Below are 23,689 nucleotides of genomic sequence, written 5' to 3'. Positions count from 1 at the left end.
TACATACTAATAGTAATAACATGCTAAGAGTACTAACATGCTAAGAGTACCGACATGTTAAGACTACTAACATGTTAAGAGTACTAACATGCTAAGAGTACTAACATGTTAAGAGTACCAACATGCTAAGAGTACCAACATGCTAAGAGTACTAACATGCTAAGATTATCCACATGCTAAGGGTAGCAACATGCTAATCCTACACGTCTTTGTGTTGGTGTGGTCCCCACAGAAGAGGAAGCCCAGCAGGTGCAAGAGCGTGTGGACAGCCTGAGGATACGCTGCTCGGTGTTGAGCCTGACCAGTGGTGACGTGCTGCAGAGACTGGAGCAGGCCCTGGAGGCATCCAGCCGCTGCACCTCCAGCCAGGAAGACCTCCACCTGTGGCTGGGCCGCATCGAGAGGGAACTGCTGGGGCCTGCTGGGGGGCAGACTGGGGGTGGAGACACGGCGCTCTGTGCTGCAGAGAGACAGAGGGTAAGAAGCGGGGCTTAGCAATATTGCCTGTGTACAATAATTGATATGAGGTTGATGGATTGCTTACTCACCAGTCATGACTACTCATCGGGTCCTGTGCATTTAGTCCATTTTGATAGTCTTCTGATAAGGATGAAGTAGTAGGAACTCTGCACACACTTCAACTAGACAGCAATGTGTACTTGTGTTAACCTTCTGTTAACCTGTCTGTATGTGTGTGTTATTTATTGTCAGTTGGAGCAGGCTGTGGTGAAGGAGATGGCCTGGTTCAGAGACACTGCCCTAGGCCTGGAGCAACTCAAAGCCATTACTCTGGAGCCTGAGCTTATCTCTGCCCAACTCTATGAACAGAAGGTGAAGAGACCCATTGGAACTACATTTTAAAAGCTACTTTGTCCCTTAGGGCCACCCTATACAAGCCTGTTCAGCCACCTCTACGTATGCCATGTTTTGTTTCACAACCAGCTATGTAGATTTGTGTAGAGGTCTGATGATGTGTGAAGATAGAAAATATTTATTGGTTTGCAAAGGCTTGTGCGTTTGCCCAGTATTTTACATTACCTTCATTTTAGATGGTAAAATATGCCCTGCTTTTGTGTTGTTGTGTGCATGAAGATCCTTGCGGTGGAGATTCTGCAACACAAGTTCAACATTGAGAAGATGGTGAAGATCGCTGAAATCTTGCAGACATACGGCGATGAAGGGGAAATAAGGGATCTGCAGGTACATACTGTACCATCTTACCCGTGATATCATCTGAATAGAAAACGTTCAAACAAATGAGACAAATGAGACAAGCTACTAGCATACAGGTTAAAGCTGTTGTCATCCGATCTCCCCAGACCCCGTTGGATGCCTTACAGGAACAATGCAACACCACATCCGCCACCAACTCCCATGTGGTCCTGCAGCTGGAGCATGCCCACTCCCTCTTGGTTCAGTTCACTGAGGGCTTTGCTGAGGTGTCACCATGGCTACAGGAAACCCAAGCGCTCATTGGCCAGCTCTCCCTGAGCACCATTAGCTACAAGGCATTCCGAGAACAACAGGACCTCTTACAGGTACTGTACCAGAGACCTGCCTTTGAGTGGAGTGACAATTCTTTTTTTGTCGTCTTTTTTTCTCCCCGTTCAACAATGGTGCCCTTTTAGACTTCATAGCTCCCCCTCCGTTTTCTGCTCGAATGTGCTGTTCTACTGTTCTTCCCTTGTAGATTGTTTGGCTCCGTTCATTAGTGTACTTTAATCTACTTCCTGAAAGGATAACATTGAACATTCCCACAGGTACATAAAGACATCTCTATTCTCCTAGGTAGTTCATGGAAAGTGAGACAAGGTGACCCGTTTTACCTTTCCTCTTCAACAGTTCTCAGGGATAGAATTGAGACTCCTCGTTTTTCAAACATTTAAGTGCACTCTACAATGCCTTTACCATGCCCAAAAAGTTATCTGGGTCATATTCATTAGGTACCAAACGGAAGAAAACGTGTAGGAATTACCTGAATTTGTCCAATAAGAAACTGTCCTTTTAGTTTTCAGTTTTAAAACTTTTTACTACTGTGTGCCCTAATGAATACAACCCAGATCTATGTGTCTCGGGATCTATTTCTATGACACCTAACTGTTTCTCACCTAGGGCCTAAGGGAGTCCATAGCAGAGCATAGACCTCTGATAGCACGGCTGTGCTCGCTGGGGAAGCGTCTGTCAGAGCTTAGTCCCGCCCAGGGGGAGGAGTTCTGTCATAGCGCCACAGAGGCTGAGGAGCAGCACAGGGCCATCAGGGACAGGGTCAGAGAGGCTGCCAATCTGCTGGAAGAGTCCCTGCCAAGATACACACAGGTGACAGTTAAACACGCACTGCTGCATGAACACATGCGCACGCAAGCATGCACGAAGACTGTCTTTCGGACTCTCTGTGGTCACTAAAGATCCCATGACACTTATCGTGAGTAGGGGTGTTATCCCCGGTGTCCTGGCTAAATTCACAATCTGGTCCTCATACCATCATGGCCACCTAATCATCCCCATCTTACAATTGGCTCATTCATCCCCCCTCCTCTCCCCGGTAACTATTTCCCAGGTTGTTGCTGTAAGTGAGAATGTGTTCTCAGTCAAGTTACCTGGTAAAATAAGGGTTAACATTTTAAAAAAGACACACGTGCAACACAAACACACACACACCCGAAGCACACGCACCCACACACACACTCATGCATAGACACACATGAAGACACACACATGGTACATTTATATTTAAATACAGAACACACAGCAGTGTTGCCAGAACACATACTGTGAGAATAGACTATACACATGTAAACGTTTGACCATCACACACACACAGTAACACAATGGTGTCTTGTCTCTGTAGTTGAATGAGAGGATGACGCTGATTAGAGAGAGTCTGGATCGTCTGCTTGGCCATATGCAGTCCCCAGTCTCTCTGCAGGGCCAGACCCCTCGCATCCAGGAGCAGCTACAGGACAACAAGCACACCCTGGCTGAGCTCTCCAAGCTGGAGTTGGGGCTGGGGAGTGTCCGGACCCAGGCTGACGAGCTCCTGGCCAACACGCTGGCAGCTGGGGACGCCTCCATCGGTACAGGTACACCCATGTTGGTTCTTTGCATTGAACGGTTGGGAGTGTAAAGGGTGTGTAACTTTCTTTTGTGTGAGTTGTTTCCATCAATAGGGAGCTTTTCTTGTTTAGCAGCAGACATCTGGAGAGGGGGAATACATAGCAGGTGTTTTTCTTGCTTGCCTGTGTGTCATGAATTTATCTTGAAACACCTTTGACAGAGATGCTGCATAGGTTACCTACAATGGGTTCAATTTTTTTTGGAGTGTGTAGAGAACGTAATTTGAGAGAAAAGGCAGAGATGTCACTGTGACTTGCAATGTTTGTTATATGTGGTTGACATGTGTATGCCATGTGTGCTAAACGACTAAAACACAATGTATTATATTGACTGTGTTCTGTGTTCTCCCTAGCGATCCAGGAGCAGGTGTCCAGCCTGACCCAGCTGTGGGAGGAGGCTCAGACGCAGGCTCAGGAGAGAGATGGCTGGCTGCTCAATCTGCTGGACCTGGCTCTCAAGTTCTGGAGCGATGTTAGTGACGTGGCGGCCGGCCTGAACGATGCCCAACAGGCTGTCCTGGACCTGAACGCCAGTAGGACAGACTCAGAGACCATCCGCCAGAGCCTGGAGACCATGCAGGTAACTACGGCCGGTGGAGCTGTTGGTTTGATCTTAAGATTTCCAGTGAATGTGTTTTTTTTCATCTTCTGTCATGTGTTTGTTTCGTCCTCTGCCAGGTACTAAGACGATCCAAGACGATGTATTTCAACTAATGTACTTTATGCTGCCTGCTTCTATTTATCTCCCTTCTTACCAATTGCATTGTGGGGCCTCTCACCCCTGACGATATCGCCTTACAGACACTCAGGAAGGACATTGACAGTCTACAGGGGGAGCTGGACACGCTTGGCATTCTGGGAATGGACCTGATGTCAGCATGTGGGGATACAGACAAACCTGATGTCACCAAGAGCCTAGATGAGGTGAGGAGTGAGAGGCCGTAACATTCATTTTAACATTCATTTTCCGTCAGATAATCATTTTCCAATGTGTTTTTGAAACAACTTCGTCACTGACTCCATAGCTCTACTGCACATGGAACAACCTGAGTAAACTCTGGAGTGAGTGTCACAAAACGCTGGAGGAATCTTTACAGATGGCTCTACACTACCAGGACACCATACAGGTGCGTGTGTACGGTGTGTGTGCGTGCATGTGTAGTGCGTGCGTGCATTCGTGAATGCGTTTGTGCGTGTCTGTGTGTGGGAGCCGGTCACTAACATATCCGTATTGTCACATAGCTTTGCTTGGCTGCCGCTTCTCCTCTTAACTCCCCCCAGTGCGGTGGAAATCAGCCAACAAAGACCTCCACTAGTCTTTTATGTCCATTGCAATGGCAGAAACCAGACTCTAGCTCCCTGTAATGTTGGTGATGAGTGACTGACAGACTGTGCACTTCCCTGCCAGTGGGAAACAAATGGTGTTGATGCTATTAACTGTGAGAGACACCCGTCTATACCCGAGGTCTGGGAAGCCAGCATGTTTCATTGTTTCATGTTTCATTGTTAAATATGGAAGTTATTTCACCACTTCAAAATACATAGCAACTATTCATAGTCTCCTGTGACACAAACATGTGCGTATATGAATGAATGATGTTTTTAATCAAATAAAAACAATCCGTTCCTTTTTCCACAGGGGCTTTTCGAGTGGCTCAAGTCAGCAGAGCTGAGATCCACAGAGGAGTTCTTGGTAGGAACTGACCTGGAGTCAGTCAAAGAGCAACTGTGTGATCTCAAGGTCAGTCTACTCTACGCAAACAGAACATACTGAAGAGCTTCCACTCTTTTCTAAACTCAAACCAATCGTCTATCATGGGAGCGAGAAGCAAGACATTCCATAATTGTCACTTTAAGCCTTTGAGTCTTTGACAGGTCTTTCCACGTTGCCAGCTCTGTAAAGTATATGAAACCAGGTGCCCCTTTCTCCTCAGGAGTTTAAACGGGAGCTGTACCAGAAGAAGATTGAGGTGGAGAGCCTGAACCACCGCTTCGTGTGCAGGTTGTCTCCAGGCTCTGAGCGTCCCGGATCCGTCTCTCCCCTGTGTGACTTCAGACAGCGCTGGGACAGCCTGGAGGCAGAGACTGTCAGCAGACAGGTCAGACTCCACTCAATCACTCATCAATATGTGGGATCCAATTGGCTAGGACTGGTTTCCCAGACACAGATCAACCCGAGTCCTGGATTAAGAAGCACTTTCCATGGAGAAGTTCTATTGAGGATGTTTTTTTGGTCTCGGATAAGGCTTAGCCTGTGTTCAGGAAACCGAAGCCTGTTCAGTGTTTTTTTAAGGGTTATGTTATTGAAGAGGTCGGACAATGCGTTAATGTGTTTTCACTACTTGTGGTTGCAGCATCAGTTGGAGTGTGCTCTGCTGGGTCTGGGTCAGTTCCAGAACACTCTGGACGAGCTGCACACCTGGCTCTCCCACACAGCTGATCTCCTCCAGGGCAGCCGCCCAATCAGCATCGACCTGCAGGCATGCGAGATAGAGCTGGCCAAACACAAGGTTCGTGACTTAAATGAATCAACACAGTTTATTGGGATCAATGCCATTTTAATGCTTCTGACACCTATGGGTGTTTGAGGAAGGATGATACTAATTGGATATATTGGATATGCATGTACTATGTTCTCCCCACTCTAGGTGCTGCGTAATGACGTCATGTCCCACGTGCGTACGGTGGAGTCTTTGAACCAGGCGGGGCGGTGCCTGTTGGAGGTGGGGACTGGGGACAGCCCTCATGGTCTGCACCTGCGGCTGGAGCAGCTGAACGAACGCTGGGAGTTTGTCCGCTGTGAGACAGAGCGCAGACAGCTACAGCTGGAGAACAACCTCAGTCAGGTGGGGAGAGATTGGGAATGGGGGAATAGACCAAGAGGCAAGTTAAAGGTTATTTTTTCATGGTCCCTCCATCTCTTTTTCTCATTCACTATCGCAAAGAGATGCCAAACTTATTAGAAGTCTTAGGTCTAGCTACTTAGTAGGTTTTCGCCCAACATTGCGATATCGTTAGTCCACAGTACTGAATGATCATCTGCTCTGTGGTGCCCTCTAGGGGCCAGTGTCTGAATCCGACTAATAAGAAATATTGCAGTCGTAACAGATTACTAATTGATTGTTAAATAATTATAAATGTGGTTTTCAGAAATGTATTTATCTTTATTCTTTTCTACCCTAGGTCCAAGATGTTACCATGGAGATCCAGGACCTTCTTCAGTGGTTGGAGAACACAGACCTGAGACTGTCCTCCAGTAAGACAGTGTGGGGGATGCCTGACTCTGCCAGCGAGAGGCTCAACGCACATCTGGTAAGGCCAACCCAACACCTCACACCAACTGTACCCCACCGCAGTAACCTATCTAGTAACTGCCCGCTGAAACTGTCCTGTGCCTTGATGAAAAAACGATATCCAAGTTCAGAGATTCATAATAATATAGGGTGAGAACACTTTCCCCATCCAACTGCATCTCATTAAAACCCAATGTGTATTGTAATTGTATGATTTCTACAAGGTTTTGCCTCAGCTCAGAGGAACCTAATCTTTGAGTGTGCACATTTACAGTGTGGCATCGAGCAACAGTGATATCTATATACCTGGATAACCCCAACTAGTAGATCTCTTTAATTCAAACTTGTTCTTTGAATCTGTAAATTCAAGGGTGAATTGAAAGGTGCAATGGAAAATTATATATATTATTTATTTGTGTTACTGACATTACATTTTTTTATATACTGTATCAACTGCTTGAAACACTTGTTCATTACTTCTGAGATGGCAGTGTGTCTTATATCAAAGGCGAGTTTTACTGTTAATTACATGGAGTTTGAGTCATTAACTATCTTCACAACCCTCCAGCTAGTCAGTACATGAAGTCATTACATAATTTCCTATGTTAGTACATTTTGTCCTCACTTGACCCTGGCAATTTAGCCAGTTTTTGCCTTTCCTAAAAGGCGTAGTGGGCAAATCCCACTTCCACTGTTAAAGTATGGGAACATCTTTTCAGTGAATTTGTCTTTGAAGGTGCACAGGGTCGTGTTCTTGGTGAGGTCAAAGAATTTCACCTCCCCTCTGTTACAGTCCAGTTGTACTCGGATCACTCGTGGGCTCTCGTCTACCACGATCTGGACGTATGATTTTATACCTGCTTTGTATTTCCCACAGATGTATTTGATGATCCACAACCCACTCCGAGGCTCCATTTTGACCTGAGTCTTGCGTGGAATGGACTCTTTGGCTACTCCTAAGATCCAGTTATCATTATCTCCGACGTCCACGTCCCAGTAATGGGTGCCTTTACTGTACCCTTCAGAACCCAACACTCCTACGTTAAGAAACCTTTCGGGATTGTCTGGGAGACTCTGCCTCTCGTCACAGTATGTCATAGTGGTGAGGTCATCAGAGAGGGTGAACTTAGAGGACATCGTGTTCGGATCCATGATCACAGGAGCTATAGGGATGTGTGCAGAGATGTTGTATATTAATATTGAATTATATTGGTGGGGGAGACAGTAGAGAAACACATTTTTTTTTGGGGGGGGGGAGGGGAATGCACTCACTGTAGTCAACAAACTCAAGCATCTTCTCCCAAACTTTGAACTTGAGAGATCCTACATGTTTGGCCATGTCAATCAGTGCTCCTGATACTACCTCAGTATCTGCAGTATCTGGGAATGTGCAGTCGGCTCTATGGTAAAAAAGGGATGGCGTCAGTGAAATGGAAAAAAATATAGATATTTAGATATATTTTTTATTGATTTACCTGTTAAGTATGGCCTTGTAGTTCTATAAAAAAAATAATGAGGACAAACGTCACTTTTGTTATTAGGTAACTGTGAGAGAAATAGTTTCACAGCAATGGGATTTGAAACATTTTGACAGACCCCTTACCTTGAGGAATGTGATGTTGTCCACTTCCATTTCCTTATCGACAGCTACAACTGTCTCTGAAAGGATTGTGATCTCTCTGGCTAATGTCTCGGCTCTTTCTCGCATCACTTCAGATTTCTTCTGTTCTTCCTCTCGCAGGGTAGCTATCCTGGCCGTCTCTTCCTCTTCTAGGAACTGCTGGAGTTTCTTAAACTCCCTCCTTATCTGCTCCTCTGCACGTTGGGCCTGGCCCTACAGTAGAAAACATTCGGCTCACTTTTCAACACTGCTCAAGTGCTCACTCCAATTCGCATGTTGCTTAAATTGTATTGCGATAGCTACCTTGATGTGCTCCTCCCAGCTTTGATGGCCCATCTTGGCTGCATTCCTGTTTGCTAGTTTGTTCTTCAAAGTGGAAACCACAGCCTGAATTTCACTCTAGATTGGAAGTGATAATTGGAACACGTCTTTTTTTTTAAGTTACACAACTCTGTCACACTGTAAAAAAACAAGAACGTGTTGATCTCGGCAACCAGCTGCAGTACCGGTTTTAGTTTTCTCAACATTTAGGCATATTAGCTCAACCAACAAATGTAACGAGAAATCGTAGTGCAGCTGGTTGGTTGCCTGTGTTGAATGATCTGAAGCCCTCTAACCTCCTGCTGGGCTCTCCCCTGATATATTTAAATATATATATATATATTTTTAAAGGGTTTTGTACTTTATTCAGACAGATGCAGAATAAGGGATAGTGGGATAAACAGTTGGAAAGGTGGTGTTAAGGACTGAACCCCTCGGGGAACAGTATATGTACATAGAACCAGGAGGTTACCCCCTGGGCCAGTAACTGAAAGGTCGCTGGTTCGAATACCCAAGCCGTACTACTATTTCATCGCACCTATCTGGTGTATAATTTAAACGGAACAAATATATGAACACAACATGCAACAATTTCAACAATTTTACTGAGTTACAGTTCATATAAGGAAATCGGTTAATGGAAGTCAATTAATTAGGCCCTAATCTATGGATTTTCTCCAGCCTGGGAGGGCATAGGCCCATCCACTTGGGAGCCAGGCACCTACTCTGAGACGCTTTTTCAATACGGGTTCAGGACAAGACCCCATTGGGAAATCGTGTTGCCAAAGAGAGTAGATTGTGGTTTCCTCTCTGGTGATGTGCTCTCTTTGTCAACTTCCAAGATGAAAGTGCGTTTGTGCAAAGTCTTTTGTCATTGCCTTCCACAGGCAAACATGAATTTGTCATTTTACCCAACAAGCCTTTTCAAATTGAACTCAAAGTCCACTGAACTCACAAAATAACGCTGATTAAGACCTTTATTCCGTCACCGAGGGAGATACATTGGCAGGTAAATGAAAGCAAAGTAAACAGAAACTTTACAAAATGGTCTCACCTTCAAATCCGGCACAGCCTCCTCAATGGGATAACAGGTATGACCTTTATGTTTTTTTGATGTGTAGCAGACAACACAGATGGGCTGTTTATCATCGAAACAGAAGATTTTCATTTTCTCTCCATGCAGCCGGCAGGTATCAGATCTGATCTTTTCACCCCCCTTCTGTAAGGAATCACAGAGACTCTTTAAGGCGAGGCTTAAACCCTGCTCCTCAGATGAACACTCTGCCCTGCATGCAGGACACAGCGGATTCTCCATATCCTTCCAGTATTTCTGCAGACACTCCTCACAGAAGCTGTGGCTGCATTTCAGGACCACAGGGTTCCTGAAGATGTCACAGCACACGGGACAAGAGAGGTGCTCCTCCAAGAGAGACAAACTGGCAGCCATTCTTTTTCACACACAGGGATCGTCTGTGCTATTCCTTCCTCGTCGATGTGAGCTGTGGCTGGATCAAAGGGCATGTTAATATGATTGAAATGGACTCCTCCCACGAGTTACCAAGAAACATAACAGAAACCAAACTCACTCTGCCTCCGTGCAGAAACTCAGTCTTGGAAAATAATGTCAACTCTTTATGATTATAGCAATATGGCAAACAATTAGCAAAGGCAAAATATTGTACAAACTATTAGACATAAACAACAAAAAAAAACGACATTTGGTGAGAACTTTTGCCTATGTGAGCACACCTCTTTACCACTAGATGTCAGTAAGTTCCAGACATGGTGAAGACATGGAAATGATGAGGGTATTGCTTAAAACGGTGTAAACATAAAGCCATGGTCACCATTGAGACTGTTGTAGTACAGTATGTAACATTTTACCTTTAAAATCTGGTGGAGAAAAGTCACCGTGAATCCCAGTCAGAGTAAACCTGTCCCAAGGTATGCTTTCATCTTATTAGCAAGCAGCTCTAAGAGCTTCAACTAAATGTTATTGTCTGCCATCTCTCTCTCGCTCTCTCTTTCTTTAAGATGGAGCGGCAGGCAGGCAATGCGATGGACACAGGCTTAGTGATGAATTACTTATCTCACACTGTCCGATGTTCTTCCTCCCAGGCAGCCAGGAAGCTAGGAGCCTTATTAGGGCTGAGGATGGCTGTCAATCCCCCTAGGTTCTAATGAGCTTAGGCAGTTTGACATAGTGTTCTCTCTTACTATTCTCCCTGGGACTAGTCTCAGTGACAGATGCCTTCTGGAGTGCATCAAGACCACTCCACCAGTCTCACACCACTCTCAGGGTGTTACGGAGCTGACAGTACAGAGTGTCAGTGTGGTTTGCACTTCCCCGAGGGTCCTTGGGACAGGAGAGGGTGCTAGAGCCCAGTGCCTGTACCAAAATATGATCTTCCTCTTGAGCTGACAGCACAGTGTCAGTGTGCTGGGCCTAGTGTTGTAGTCAAGTCGCTAAACTGGACTTTAGTACTACAACACTGGCACTCCCCAGAGGGTCCTGAGAGAGGACCGGGTGCTAATGCTCAGTGCCTGTCCCAAAATACCCTCATCCTCTTTGTTCAATGTCACAATGCCACTGTGCTGTAGAGCTCCTCCCTGCTGCACAGACTCTGGGGAGACGGAAGGTCTTGATGGCGATGGCTCCGAGAGCATATTCAATATTGTTATCAATAGAGTAAAACGGTGTCACATTTATTGCAGCCTCATATCAACCGATTTGCAAAAAGATGACAATTAGTCAATAGGCTATTTCTCTCCTGTGTTACATAGTTATAGTGGACAGTAAACTAGTGAGTAGATTACCGTTTGACTGCATACATAAAGAATAATATTTTGTACATAAAAAATATATATATATATCAGTTTGAAAGGAAAGTGGGAGACGTACTGTATATGAGTGGACATAGTGGATGCTGAGCAGGGTTCAATCCCCCATTGCAAGGGGATGTGGTCCAGAGTCCGCTGCGTCAACCACAAGGCCTATGCCAAACTCTAACATGTGTTAGAGTCTCTTTTAGTGTCTCTTTGCAACACCCCTCTCAGGGGTTGGGTTAAATGCGGAAGACACATTACAGTTGAAGGCCTTCAGTTGTACCACTGACTAGGTATCCCACCTTTCCCTTTCCCTCTCTGTACCCCCCCCCCCCCTCCCACCAGGAACTGTGTAATGAGATGGACTCCAAGCTCCATGCCTACACAGACGTGAGGAACGCCATCCGCAGGATGTTGGAGAGCAGCAACGTGACCCGGGGCTCCAGCACGGAACACAGCCTCTGTATCCTGGAGCAGAAGTGGACTACCGTCTACGGGAAAGTACAGGACCGCAAGGTGAGAGTGAGACTTATCTTGCTCTCGGATCTACATGCTTTAGCCAACTCCTCTGGCCATTGTTAACATCACATACAGGCATCACATACAGGCAGCAATGTTTTGGCTACAGAAAACGAAAAGGAGCCTTTCTTACTGGATAAGTTCAGGTAGTCCCTCCCTTTTTCAGTCAGTTTACTTCCAACCCAGATCTGGGACCAGGCTAAGTGACACCGACTGGGGGCCTAAGAACAGGATGATTAACTACAGTATGTTTGTGAACGACCTGAGTAAAAGTGTGGTATCTGTTCTGTTCGTAGGCTAAGCTAACCGAAGGGTTGAGCCTGGCGAAGGAGTTCCACTGTAATGTCCAGGAGCTGCTGACCAGGATGGCCAAGTGTGAGGAGGCCATAGGAGTCCTTCCTGTCCCCAGCTTTGTACTGGACACAGTCTGTGGCCAGCTTCAAGACCATCGGGTGGGTTTGTATGTGTGTGTGTCTGTGCCTGCACGTGAGTTTGTATTTGTGCATATTAGCATGCATATGCACATGCATTTGTGTGTCTATGTGTGTGAGAGTACAGTGTATGTTTGTGCATATGGGTGTGCATGTGCAAATTATGTCTGCGTGTATATGATAAATCATAGTGTACCCCCACCCCCCCCCCCACCACCCCCTCAGACTCTGGTGAGTGAGGTGAACTGCTACGGTGAGAAGAAGACAGTGGTGGAGAGTGCAGGCTCCAGGCTGACCGAGTTGAGCAGGAAGGAGGACTGTGACGTGGTTCACAACCTGATCATGACCGTACACGACCGCTACAGGAAACTTCACCAGCGAGCCACAGAGAGGGGCCGAACACTAGAGGACGTCAAGAAGAATGCAAAACAGGTAGCGATACAGAACCATCAGATATTCTCTGAAATGTCGTTTTTTTTGTCATTATTAACTATTCTGTATTTTCCACCCCACATAGTCATTTTTTCCAACATCCTCTATCTAGTAACTCATAATAACCCTCCAAACAGCTAATGCCTCAGTTTCAATAGTCCAATTTAGAAGGGCTCTCATGATAACAAGCGGGTGTAAACCGCTAATATTTCAGTTCAGTGAATCTTGGCGCCTCCTAGTGGACTGGATGACTGAGGTGGAGCAGACGCTGGACACACATAAAGAGATTGCTGTGGACCACGAGGAAATTAAACTGCAGCTCACCGAACAGAAGGTAGGCCTAAAGAAATTATAGAAATAATTATAGCTCTTGTGAATATTTTTCTATCTTGGAATGTATAATTTAAATCCATAGTTTTTACTTTTAAAATTACATATTTCACTGAACTATCCCTTTCATTCCTGTATTTTTCTGTATGTGTGCTCCTAGGACTTCCAGAAGCTTCTGCGCTCGAAGCGACCCATGTACGAGGCCACTCTAAAGAGTGGGCGGGGCCTTCATGAGAGGTCTCAGAGCGCCCAGGACAGACAGCACCTGGAGAACCTGCTCTCTGAGCTCCGGGACTCATGGGATACCATCAGTGGCAAATCCATGGAAAGGTGAGGGACACAATGCACTGATGAGGGAAATAGCATTTCCACACACCTAAAATGATTTCAAACACTGGTCCCAATTCGCTCTTCCCCTAGGCCTTTGATATCTGTAGACCTGAAGTGATAGGATAGGTTCAATCCAAATAGTTGTGGACTATCCACAATTTTGCTTCCACATCACAGATTCGCAAACATTGAAGGGATCTGCAAACATCAAAGCCAAGGGTAGGGATAGAGAGTGGATTGTGATCGGAATCAGTTTGGGCAACATGGCAACTTTGACAGAGTATATAATCCAATGACATTTTCCTCAGGCAACACAAACTGGAGGAAGCACTGCTGTTTTCAGGCAGATTCACAGACGCCCTTCAAGCCTTGAATGACTGGTTATACAGAGCAGAGCCACAGCTGGCTGAAGACGTACCTGTCGGTGGGGAAAAAGACATGGTCAACAATCTGATCGACAAGCACAAGGTCATTTTTTATACATTCTGTGTATGTGATCTGATACGATATTGAGGCTTTCCTATGGACACCATAAAAATGCCTTTCTTTGAGGCTTCACCTGTAAACTGTGTGACAGCAGACAGCGGACAGCTGACACTCTCTTGGACTCTCTTGTTTCTCAGGTGTTCCAGAAGGAGTTGGGGAAGCGAGCCGGGTGCATTAGGACCCTGAAGCGCTCGGTGAGGGACCTGACCAGGAGCAGCACTGCTGATGCCCATTGGTTGCAGGAACAAATGGACGAATTGGAGGCACGCTGGGAGGACGTGTGTAAACTGTCCGTATCCAAGCAGGCCAGGCTGGAGGCAGCCCTTCAACAGGTAACTCACCATACTGTCTTATTCACATTTTATGATAACACTGACTTATCTTGTTATGTAATTGTCTCGTGTGGACAGGGTATATCAAAGTTCACATCTTGCATGAGCCCCCAAAAATCGTCCGAGACAATTTCCCACCTCTTGGACAATGAAGCCTATCCTTCCTAAACACTTTACTTAAAGCTTTGCAGGTATAATGATTTATGACTTGTTATAAACGTGCGTGAGGCTTTATGTCTTTCTCTGAAGGATGGTTTGTCTCAATTGTCCTTTCATATGTGTGTCTCTGTCAGGCTGAGAAGTTTGACAGGTTGGTCCACTCCTTCCTGGAGCATCTGGCGGAGGCAGAGAGGGTGCTGAGGTACGGGGTCATCCCTGAGGAGGAGGAAGCTCTGCTGGCCTTCCGCAAACAGCATGAGGTAGGTAGACATGTAGGCCTAATATGACTGTAGCCTCCATTATTAAGGTGTATAAATAGCATAATAACAATTAACATCAGGGCTTGTAGAGATTGCAAGATACAAGTTATAAAAGCCTGATACTTTATCTAGCTTTTTATATTAATAATTATAGTAATAATAAAAATAATAATAGGTCATGGAAATTTCAAAGCATTTTTCAAGAACCCAAAGTTGCTTTAAAATTGTAGACATGAAAAACTAGAAACTGAAATCAAAACAAAACAATGCCAAACTAAAGAAAGGGACAAAAACATGGAATAAAGTCTGGGCTCAAGGAAGGGAAAAGGTGTGATGTGTCGGTGCATGACTGAGCGAGCAGGTGTTGTGTGTGTGTGTGTGTGTGTGTGTGAGTATGTGGAAAATAGCGGGTGCTTGAGAAGAGTGTGTGAGGATAGTGGGGTTAAGGGTAAGCCATGCTGAAGCGGTAGGGCTAGACTGAAAGATGGTGATGGACTCAGATGGCTGGAGGAAGGTGGTTTCAGTTTTGTGTTTACCTTTACAGTTTTACTGACTTTCAAGATACCAAGCATTTTGTATTTACTCATAGTATATTTTGATGGCATTACCCAGTAGACAGGGGGTGTAATGAGCTCTGTGTTTATGCCCTGTGTCTAGGAGTCAATCACTTCCCTGCGCTCCCAGGAGATGGAGCTAGAGAGCATCCGGTGTCTGAATGAGGAAATCCTGTCCTCCTGTCACCCAGACTCCATCATCACACTCAAGTCCTGGATCAGTGTCACCAAGACCCGCTACGAAGAGGTGCGTCCACTCTTACCTACTTGGGACTTTACGTAGGACAAAAATATAATAACTATGACTTGAACGTTGTAGCCTTATTTCTCGTAGGTATTTAAATTAGCCTTTGCGGAGTTCCCCTAAAAACTGAAGTGGGAACTCTGCTCAGGCATCTTTCTACGCCTGCTACACTAGGTTATATTTACATTTACCCCCCCCCCCGCCCAAAAAAAAAACAGTGAATGTTTGATCCATTTTGAAGAAAATTTATGTTTTTGTTGCTGCTTTAGCAGCCTGTCAGTCAATCTGCAGTCAGTCTGCAGTTAGTCATTTTCTGTTAGGTGGTCTCGCTGATTCCCTCGCTGACAACACAGAATCCAGGTGAGACTTTTTGCTGGTGTTCCCCCTCTCTCTCTCTCTCTCTCTCTCTCTCTCTCTCTCTGATTCAGGTGCAGACTTGGGCCCAGCAGCAGGGCCAGAGGATCCAGGCCAGCCTGTCTGCTCTGGAGGCTGAGCGGGAGAAGCTACAGCGCCTACTGGACTGGATCTCATCCGCCGAGGAGGCCCTCAACCTCAGAGACCAGGAGCCACCGGCTGAGAGCATAGAACACAACCAGGAACTCATCGCCCAACACATGGTATTGTGCATAAACACACAGTCTCAAACCATATTAACACACAGTCTCAAACCATGCAGAGCACAGAACTAACAAACACAGCTAAACAGTTCCAATTCACACAGTATACAATTACCAAATAAATTTACATTTGACATTTTTGTCATTTAGCAGACACTCTTATCCAGGGCGACATACAGTTAGTTTGTGCATTCATCTTAAGAGCTAGGTGGGACAACCACATATATTTCCCACAATAAAGTAGCTATCAGCGAAGTCAGAGCTATTAAGGGGGGAAAAAGTCAAGTGCGAGTATTAGTTCACAAAATACTACTTATTTTTTTTTACAGACTCAATTTTTGTTGTTGTTAAGACTGTTAATAACTCACCATTCCTACCTCCAGGTATTCATGGAGGAGCTGAACCGAAAACTACCAGAGGTTGAACATGCCACAAAATCCTGCAAAGAGAAGCTGATCCCGAAACAGCAGGCTTCACCGTGCCGCAAGGCACTGACAAGTAAGTGAAAGGTTAGGGTTAGCAACCACTTGGCTTCGGGACTTTGTATTTTATTGAATAACTGTTTTACTTACAGCTCTAATCTGAGCCATATTAAAATGTTGACGTGCATGTTTTTTTGAGGGATAACGTGAAATATGGACTAATTTTACATTAAAGGCCCAATGCAGTCAAACACGTAATTGTCCTGTGTTTTATATATATTTCCACGCTATGAAGTTGGAATAATACTGTGAAATTGTGAAAATTATGATAATGCCCTTCTCGTGTAAGAGTTTTGGCCTGCCTATTGACATCACCAGGCAGTAAATTACTGAAAAGACTAAAGAGAGTTCCAAACCTCTCGGTCAATAACTGCTTGTTTTCAGTCCCCCTCCCCCCAATCAGACCACTCCTAGACAGTCCTTGATAAATTCTTGCTTGAGAAATTGTTCTTTGCTATTTTTGTAAAAATTTTTTACCCAGAAATTATTTTATATTGAGATAAAAAAAATATGTATATATGTATGTTAATGTAAAATGTCCCTTGAAGTTTGTATCTACTAAGCTAATTGAGGTATTAATCTTCTGTGTTTGCTCCAGAGAGGAGGACCACTCTGAAACTCCAGCCTACAGTAATCCCTCTCCCCCTGGAGAACCTGGACCCTCAGACCCCTCAGCTGTGTCAGCTGGTCAGCCACTGGCAGAAACTCTGGCTCCTGGCTCTGGCCAGACAGGGCCGCCTGGAGCAGCACGAGCAGGGACTCCAAGAGGTGACTGGCACAACATACTGCCACCGATGTGTTAGCTCTAGTTCGTTAGTTTCCCTTTCAATAGCTTCAAAACCGGACATAAATTACTCGTTGTACAGTGTTAATGTCATTTGTCGCTAATATTATTGATTCTCAACAAACAGATGGAGGAATTTGCGAATTTCGACTTCAACGTCTGGCGAAAGCGCTACATGCAGTGGATCAGCCACCTCAAGTCTCGGATCCTAGATGTGTTCCGAAACATCGACAGGGACCAGGACGGACGAATCAGCAAGAAGGAGTTAATCGACAACGTCCTGGCATCCAGTAAGCCCTGCCCCCATCCCAACTCCCAGCCTCTCAGCATCTGTCCCTCAAGCCCTACGTTCATTTACTCAACGCCCATTCATTATTGATTTGATTCATGTATAAAACTGCCACTTGGCACTACTGTCCTGGAGAGAACAATGGCCTTACTAAATCAGCATAAAACTTTGATCAGTCTGTTATTAAAATGTTATTGAAATTTGAACTTCTATCACTGATTGAAAGTCGAAAACTTAAACAAATCCACATGAACAAATCCACATATTACCTTTTTAGAATTCCCCACCAACTCCCTGGAGATGAATGCAGTGGCCAATATCTTTGACATGAATGGGGACGGCTTCATTGACTACTATGAGTTTGTGAGTGCCCTCCATCCCAGCCGGGATCCCTACAGGAGGACGCTAGATGCAGATCAGATCAACGAGGAGGTGAAATGTCTCTCAGAGTTGTTTTCATGCCCATGATCTTCAATGGTGTAACAGAATACAGTTCAACGTAACACACCTAACCACAGTTGGGTTTGATGAAAGTTGTCTGACTGACTGACTCCCGTATCTCCCTCAGGTGGGTCGACAGGTGTCTCAGTGCAACTGCCCCAAGAGGTTCCAGGTGGAGCAGATCAGTGCCAACCGCTACAGGGTGAGGGACCTTTAACCTTTGACCTTTTGATTGTATGTAGGTCATTGGAACAAGGAACATGTGTTTAACTGAACCCAGTGAAAATGTTGATTATAGGGTTGTTAATGCCTTGATTAATGCCAGACTATTAAAACCAGTTATGTTTTTTGTTGGTCTCTGCTGTAGTTTGGGGATTCCCAACAGTTGCGGATGGTGCGTATCCTGCGCAGTACCCTGATGGTACGGGTGGGAGGAGGCTGGACAGCACTTGATGAATTCCTGGTCAAGAACGACCCTTGTAGAGGTTAGTGGAGACTTAAAGTGCAGTAGGACCGTATAATTCTCAAAAATAAGGTTTTAACTTATCTTGGATGTTGGCATTTCATCCAAACGGTTTAGAAGTTTGTTAGCTGGTTATTTAGCAACGTCCAGAAAGCATGGGGACAGAGGCCGTGGGGACCTAAGAAGAACTCTGTAAGAGCTCTTTCCCCATGCTTTTAATACAATCAATTTCCACTAGCATTGCATCCACTACATCCTCCAAAAATGAAGCCAGATTCATAATGACCATTGACATCTGTTACTTATGTCACAGTGAAAGGTCGGACGAACCTAAAGATAAAGGAGAAGTACTTGTTCGACAACTCTCGGAGAGGAGGCTCATCTAAAACCCTGACGGTCAGCAGGTCCAACTCCAGCCTGAGTCTCTACAGCAGTGCCTCGGCTCCTAGCAGCCCCCTAACACGCAAGGTAAGATCTCCTCCATCGTAGTGTACTACCAGACCCAGAAACAGTCACATCACTAACTGTGTATAAGCCTACAAACCAACAAGGTAAGCTTGCCGCTGTAACTTTGTACTAGCCCTAAACCAACACACTCTGTTGGGGCATCAGGTAGCCTAGTGGTTAGAGCGTTGGGCCAGTAACTGAAAGGTTGCTAGCTTGAATCCCTGAGCTGACGAGGTAAGAATCTGTCGTTCTGCCCCTGAACAAGGCAGTTAACCCACTGTTCCTATGCCATCATTGTAAATAAGAATTTGTTCTTAACTGACTTGCCTAGTTAAATAAAGGTCAAATAAATAGATAAAAACAACACACTCTCCTTTGTAGTAGTATGGCAGTCCTCAAAGCAATAAGGTAAGCTCACCTATTCATGTCATTGAGATGGCTAGTATCATGGTTAACTCATCTCTAAGCCCATGTTCCAGGCCTTACTGCGGAGGAGTCTCTCAGGTGACCGCTGCATCCGACCCAGGAGCTCCATAGCTGCTCTGGGGTCAGATCTACAGTTCTCCACTGCGGGGGATGACGATTCTCTTTCACCATCAGGTGTGTACAGTAAATAAACCCTCTGTGAATGGAAATGGACTTGCAATTATAGTGAAGTTCAAATGAGTTCAACATGATAGCTCCTCAACTGACATGATGGGGATTCAAATCTGGATCCCTACAAATCAGCTGGGCTAGACAGCTAGACAATCTGGACCCTCTCTTTCTAAAATGATCTGCCAAAATTGTTGCAACCCCTATTACTACCCTATTCAACCTCTCTTTTATACCTTCTGAGATCCCCAAAGATTGGAAAGCTGCCGCGGTTATCCAGCTCTTCAAAGGGGGAGACACTCTAAACTGTTATAGACCTATATCCATCCTGCCCTGCCTTTCTAAAATCTTCGAAAGCCATACCTTCTCCACCGTACCTTCTCCACTATGCAATCTGGTCTCCGAGCTGGTCATGGGTGCATCTTAGCCACGCTCAAGGTTCTAAACAATATCATAACCACCATCGATAAAAGTCAGTACTGTGCAGCCGTCTTCATCGACCTGGCCAAGGCTTTCGATTCTGCCAATCACCGCATTCTTATCGGCAGACTCAATAGCCTTGGCTTCTCAAAGTACTGCCTCGCCTGTTTCACCAACTACTTCTCAGATAGAGTTCAGTATGTCAAATTGGAGGGCCTGTTGTCCGGACCTCTGGCAGTCTCTATGGGGGTGCCACAGGGTTCAATTCTTGAGCCGACTCTTTTCTCTGAATATATATCAATGATGTTGTTCTTGCTGCTGGTGATTCTCTGAATACTTCTGGCCCTTCTTTGGACACTGTGTTAAAACCCTCCAGATGAGCATCATGCCATACAACTCTCCTTCCGTGGCCTCCAACTGCTTTTAAATGACAGTAAAACTAAGTGCATGGTCATCAACCAATTGCTGTCCGCACCCTTCCTCCCGACTAGCATCACAACTCTGGACGGTTCTGACCTAGAATATGTGGACATCTACAAATACCTAGGTGTCTGGTGACTGTAAACTTTCCTTCCAGACTCACATTAAGCATCTCCAATCCAAAATTAAATCTCAAATCGGCTTCCCATTTCGCAACAAAGCCTCCTTCACTCATGCCGCCAAACATACCCTCATAAAACTGACTATCCTACCTATCCTTGACTTCGGCGATGTCATTTACAAAATAGCCCCCAACACTCTACTCAGCAAACTGGATGTAGTCTATCACAGTGCCATCCGTTTTATCACCAAAGCCCCATATACTAACCACCACTGCGACCTGTATGCTCTCGTTGGCTGGCCCTCACTACATATCCGTCACCAAACCCACTGGCTCTAGGTCATCTTTAAGTCTTTGCTAGGTAAAGCCCCACCTTATCTTAGCTCACTGGTCACTGGTCACCATAGCAACACCCACCCGCATGCGCTCCAGCAGGTATATTGCACTGGTCATCCCCAAAGCCAACACTTCCTTTGGCCGCCTTTCCTTCCGGTTCTCTACTGCCAATGACTGGAACAAATTGCAAAAATCTCTGACGGTGGAGTCTTTTATCTCCCTCTCTAACTTTAAGCATCAGTTGTCAGAGCAGCATACCGATCACTGTACCTGTACACAGCCAATCTGTAAATAGCACACCCGACTACCTCATCCCCGTATTATTACTTACCCTCTTGCTCTTTTGCACCCCAGTATCTCTACTTGCACATCATCATCTGCACATCTATCACTCCAGTATTAATGATAAATTGTAATTATTTTCACCTCTAGGGCCTATTTATTGCCTAGCTCCCTACTCTTCTACATTTGCACACAGTGTACATAGATTTTTCTATTTTTATTTTCTTATGAGTTATTGATTTTACGTTTGTTTATGTGTAACTCTGTGTTGTTGTTGATGTCACACTGCTTTGCTTTATCTTGGCCAGGTCGCAGTTGTAAATGAGAACTTGTTCTCAACTGACCTACCTGGTTAAATAAAGGTGAAAGAAAGAAATACAAATTATGACTTTTGTATTTTTCAGAGGAAGCTGAAAGACTGCCCACATGATGAGGAAGGTATGTCCACAACGCGCATCATGTGAACGCTACAGTGAAGAGCTCCACTACCGCCTTGGGGTCCAGAGAGAGAGCGAGAGACCAACAAGACAAGGCCTCAGTCACAAACTCCACAACCTTCAGAAAGTGATACAAAAGGGCCAGATACACTATTGGACATTGTGTTTGCAGGCTCTCTGGAGAGCCTTCGATTGGTCAGCTAGGGATCTGGACATGACCTCTGACCTAAACCTGGACATAACCCACTACTCTCCTCTCCGAGTCGTTATATTGATATAGTCATAATTTCGATCATCTGAACAACTTCGATACTGGCTTTCCGAATATGACAGTATCCGAGGATAAAGATATTGGAACAGTCTGCATGGATACGAATCGCATGACGGCTATCGACAAAGCTTACAATCTACAACATTTGTTTTACCCCTGTGCCCTTATAACGATGTCAGGGCAAGCTGTGATCAAGCAATGGTGTGGCCTGAAGCTAAGTCTCAAAACTCTGCAAGAACAAACGCGTGTATTAGCAGCAACTGGATCATCGTTTTCTAAGCTACATGAAGTCAGGGTTTCATCAGCGACCGTCATAATTAGTTCCCTTATGTTACTGTGTGTACTGCATTTCTCCTTTGAAGTAAGTGGGTGTGTAAAATGCGCTCAAATGCAAGTACGTGAAGGTGTGCTAGTAGACGCTGTATTTAGTAACAAGACACAGGCCGTCCAAAGGATGATGCCAAAGCCTACAGAGCCAATGGCTCCATCATCTTTCACCATTGTAATTATTTCCCCATGACATAATAGGAAACACTAGCCTGGTCCCAGATCTGCTTGTACTGTTTCGCCAACAGCGTCCATAGGAGTTTGCAAGCCAGCACAAACAGATCTGGGACCAGGCTAAGGAAACACTGCTGGCGGGGCCACATTGCTGTTTCATGTTACAACTTCAACCTGAACAGACGCTACACTGTCAGTGTAAAGGTTTCTTTTTAACGTCCTGTAAGTATTGTTTTAAATGCTACATTTTAAGGTCAAAACGTGTATGAAGATGGGCATGGGTCATTGTTTTGTTGAGATTATTTTCGTGGAATTTTGTTGAATGTTTACGTGGAACATTACTGTGAGATTGTAGATGTACTTTTTATGTCACCGCTGAGAAGCCACTGGAGGTTTTATATGGCGGGACATTTGAAGGGCAAGTTGTGTTCTTCACACATTACCTTCTCCCCATGGAATGCACTTTTTCTTTGGTTTGGTTCTGTATGTGGGTGTCACTTTTTGTGATTTAATTCACTTAGTTTCAGTGTTTAGGACTAGAGAAATAGACGGGAGTTTATTTGATTTCTGATGAACAACTGTAGGGTTTTACAGGGTGTGGCCCTCCCAAAATACAAAGGTGTAGTTCTCAATGAGATCTTGGCTTTCTTTCCTCCATTCGGTCTTAATTCTGACTATTTTAGGCAAAGCAACACATTCATTTATGTCTCTTTCCTCCTTTTGAGCCTAGGCATAAAAGCAAAATGTCCCACCTATAGCAAACGTTCCCCACGTGTGTCTCAAACAATTACACCTCTGCATACAACAACTGTCAGACAGAGGATTGATGCCGCTCACCATGACTGTGCCGGTGCTACCCAAAGAAAACTGTATATCATGTGACCCGCTTGTGAAAGTCTACACCCTCAACTCTACCTCAGACAGATGAGGTGTGAGGCTGACGATGTCCTAAAATGGACAACGTACAAATATTTTGTCTATAGGTGGCATCTGGACTTGTCCCTGCTTAATCTTGTACTGCGCTTGCCTTCTCTATGGTTTACTGTATATCTGGTAAATTGTACCACTGTAAGCAAGTGTGTGTGTGTTACCACTGTTAGCAAGTGTGTGTGTGGGCATGTGTTAAGTATGGGTTTTCGTTTTTTTATTGAGACTGGTCCAAGAAAGGTACAATCTTACATGACAAAAGCAGTGGATTGTGTACTTTACATGTGTGTACACAATAAGGTTTGGGCTTATGCAGTTATGATTAAGAAAAACAAAAAACAAAATTTCGAACTCCTTTGTTTCCGATTCATTCCATTGTCATTTTACGCTTCAATGTGAGAATGTTGGGCAATACAGAATCTCAATGTACTGTAAAACACAATATCCAGATTCCTCTACTGCTATGCACCCCTATCTTTCTGTACTGTACATGTCAATTTCTATACCCAGCGCTTGTTCTGGTATCTAATTTAGGAACACTGTAGAAGAATGAAACTAATAATGTTTTAAGTCCATTGTAAAATAAACCATTTGTAATGAAATTAA

General features: G+C 44.9%; 2 protein-coding genes across 6 annotated transcripts in view; one reads left to right on the top strand and one right to left on the bottom strand.

Moving 5' to 3' along the window:
* The window catches only part of macf1b (microtubule actin crosslinking factor 1b), a 45,205-nt gene extending 21,516 nt beyond the window's left edge, over window positions 1-23,689 (top strand). For all 5 annotated transcript variants that reach the window (XM_036973881.2, XM_036973879.2, XM_036973877.2 and 2 more), the window contains 33 exons: window positions 233-477; window positions 712-831; window positions 1,093-1,200; window positions 1,320-1,538; window positions 2,113-2,316; window positions 2,849-3,080; window positions 3,467-3,693; window positions 3,915-4,037; window positions 4,139-4,240; window positions 4,753-4,854; window positions 5,048-5,212; window positions 5,468-5,623; window positions 5,762-5,959; window positions 6,297-6,425; window positions 11,520-11,690; window positions 11,990-12,145; window positions 12,350-12,556; window positions 12,771-12,890; window positions 13,047-13,216; window positions 13,525-13,684; window positions 13,840-14,034; window positions 14,328-14,453; window positions 15,111-15,254; window positions 15,680-15,868; window positions 16,252-16,366; window positions 16,949-17,118; window positions 17,262-17,424; window positions 17,701-17,855; window positions 17,992-18,066; window positions 18,232-18,349; window positions 18,641-18,795; window positions 19,254-19,374; window positions 21,352-23,689. In XM_036973881.2, coding sequence (XP_036829776.2) covers window positions 233-477; window positions 712-831; window positions 1,093-1,200; window positions 1,320-1,538; window positions 2,113-2,316; window positions 2,849-3,080; window positions 3,467-3,693; window positions 3,915-4,037; window positions 4,139-4,240; window positions 4,753-4,854; window positions 5,048-5,212; window positions 5,468-5,623; window positions 5,762-5,959; window positions 6,297-6,425; window positions 11,520-11,690; window positions 11,990-12,145; window positions 12,350-12,556; window positions 12,771-12,890; window positions 13,047-13,216; window positions 13,525-13,684; window positions 13,840-14,034; window positions 14,328-14,453; window positions 15,111-15,254; window positions 15,680-15,868; window positions 16,252-16,366; window positions 16,949-17,118; window positions 17,262-17,424; window positions 17,701-17,855; window positions 17,992-18,066; window positions 18,232-18,349; window positions 18,641-18,795; window positions 19,254-19,374; window positions 21,352-21,377 — 5,066 coding nt within the window. In that variant the 3' untranslated portion in view covers window positions 21,378-23,689. The remainder of the gene's footprint in view (window positions 1-232; window positions 478-711; window positions 832-1,092; window positions 1,201-1,319; window positions 1,539-2,112; window positions 2,317-2,848; window positions 3,081-3,466; window positions 3,694-3,914; window positions 4,038-4,138; window positions 4,241-4,752; window positions 4,855-5,047; window positions 5,213-5,467; window positions 5,624-5,761; window positions 5,960-6,296; window positions 6,426-11,519; window positions 11,691-11,989; window positions 12,146-12,349; window positions 12,557-12,770; window positions 12,891-13,046; window positions 13,217-13,524; window positions 13,685-13,839; window positions 14,035-14,327; window positions 14,454-15,110; window positions 15,255-15,679; window positions 15,869-16,251; window positions 16,367-16,948; window positions 17,119-17,261; window positions 17,425-17,700; window positions 17,856-17,991; window positions 18,067-18,231; window positions 18,350-18,640; window positions 18,796-19,253; window positions 19,375-21,351) is intronic.
* LOC110518684 (E3 ubiquitin-protein ligase TRIM35) lies at window positions 6,798-11,179 on the bottom strand. The gene is made up of 6 exons (XM_021596135.3): window positions 9,403-11,179; window positions 8,331-8,426; window positions 8,010-8,240; window positions 7,882-7,904; window positions 7,679-7,806; window positions 6,798-7,569 (listed from the first exon to the last, which is right to left on the bottom strand). Exons 1-6 carry the CDS (start codon window positions 9,793-9,795, stop codon window positions 7,046-7,048), a joined length of 1,395 nt encoding a protein of 464 aa, XP_021451810.2. The 5' UTR covers window positions 9,796-11,179; the 3' UTR covers window positions 6,798-7,045.

Source organism: Oncorhynchus mykiss, chromosome 3 (assembly GCF_057628025.1).
Source record: "Oncorhynchus mykiss isolate SJ-2025 chromosome 3, ASM5762802v1, whole genome shotgun sequence".
NCBI lineage: Eukaryota > Metazoa > Chordata > Actinopteri > Salmoniformes > Salmonidae > Oncorhynchus > Oncorhynchus mykiss.
The sequence above is the reverse complement of the archived record's forward strand: the minus strand, read 5'-3'. Positions and strand labels throughout refer to the sequence as shown.

Bases quoted from the DNA above. Each gene is read 5' to 3' on its own strand.
- LOC110518684 (XM_021596135.3), bottom strand. From the start codon at position 9,795: ATGGCTGCCAGTTTGTCTCTCTTGGAGGAGCACCTCTCTTGTCCCGTG. The intron at 8,427-9,402 runs GTGAGACCATTT...CTTCCAATCTAG, and splicing joins AGGCTGTGCCGGATTTGAAG to AGTGAAATTCAGGCTGTGGT. The intron at 7,905-8,009 runs GTAAGGGGTCTG...TTTTTTTTATAG, and splicing joins ACAACATCACATTCCTCAAG to AACTACAAGGCCATACTTAA.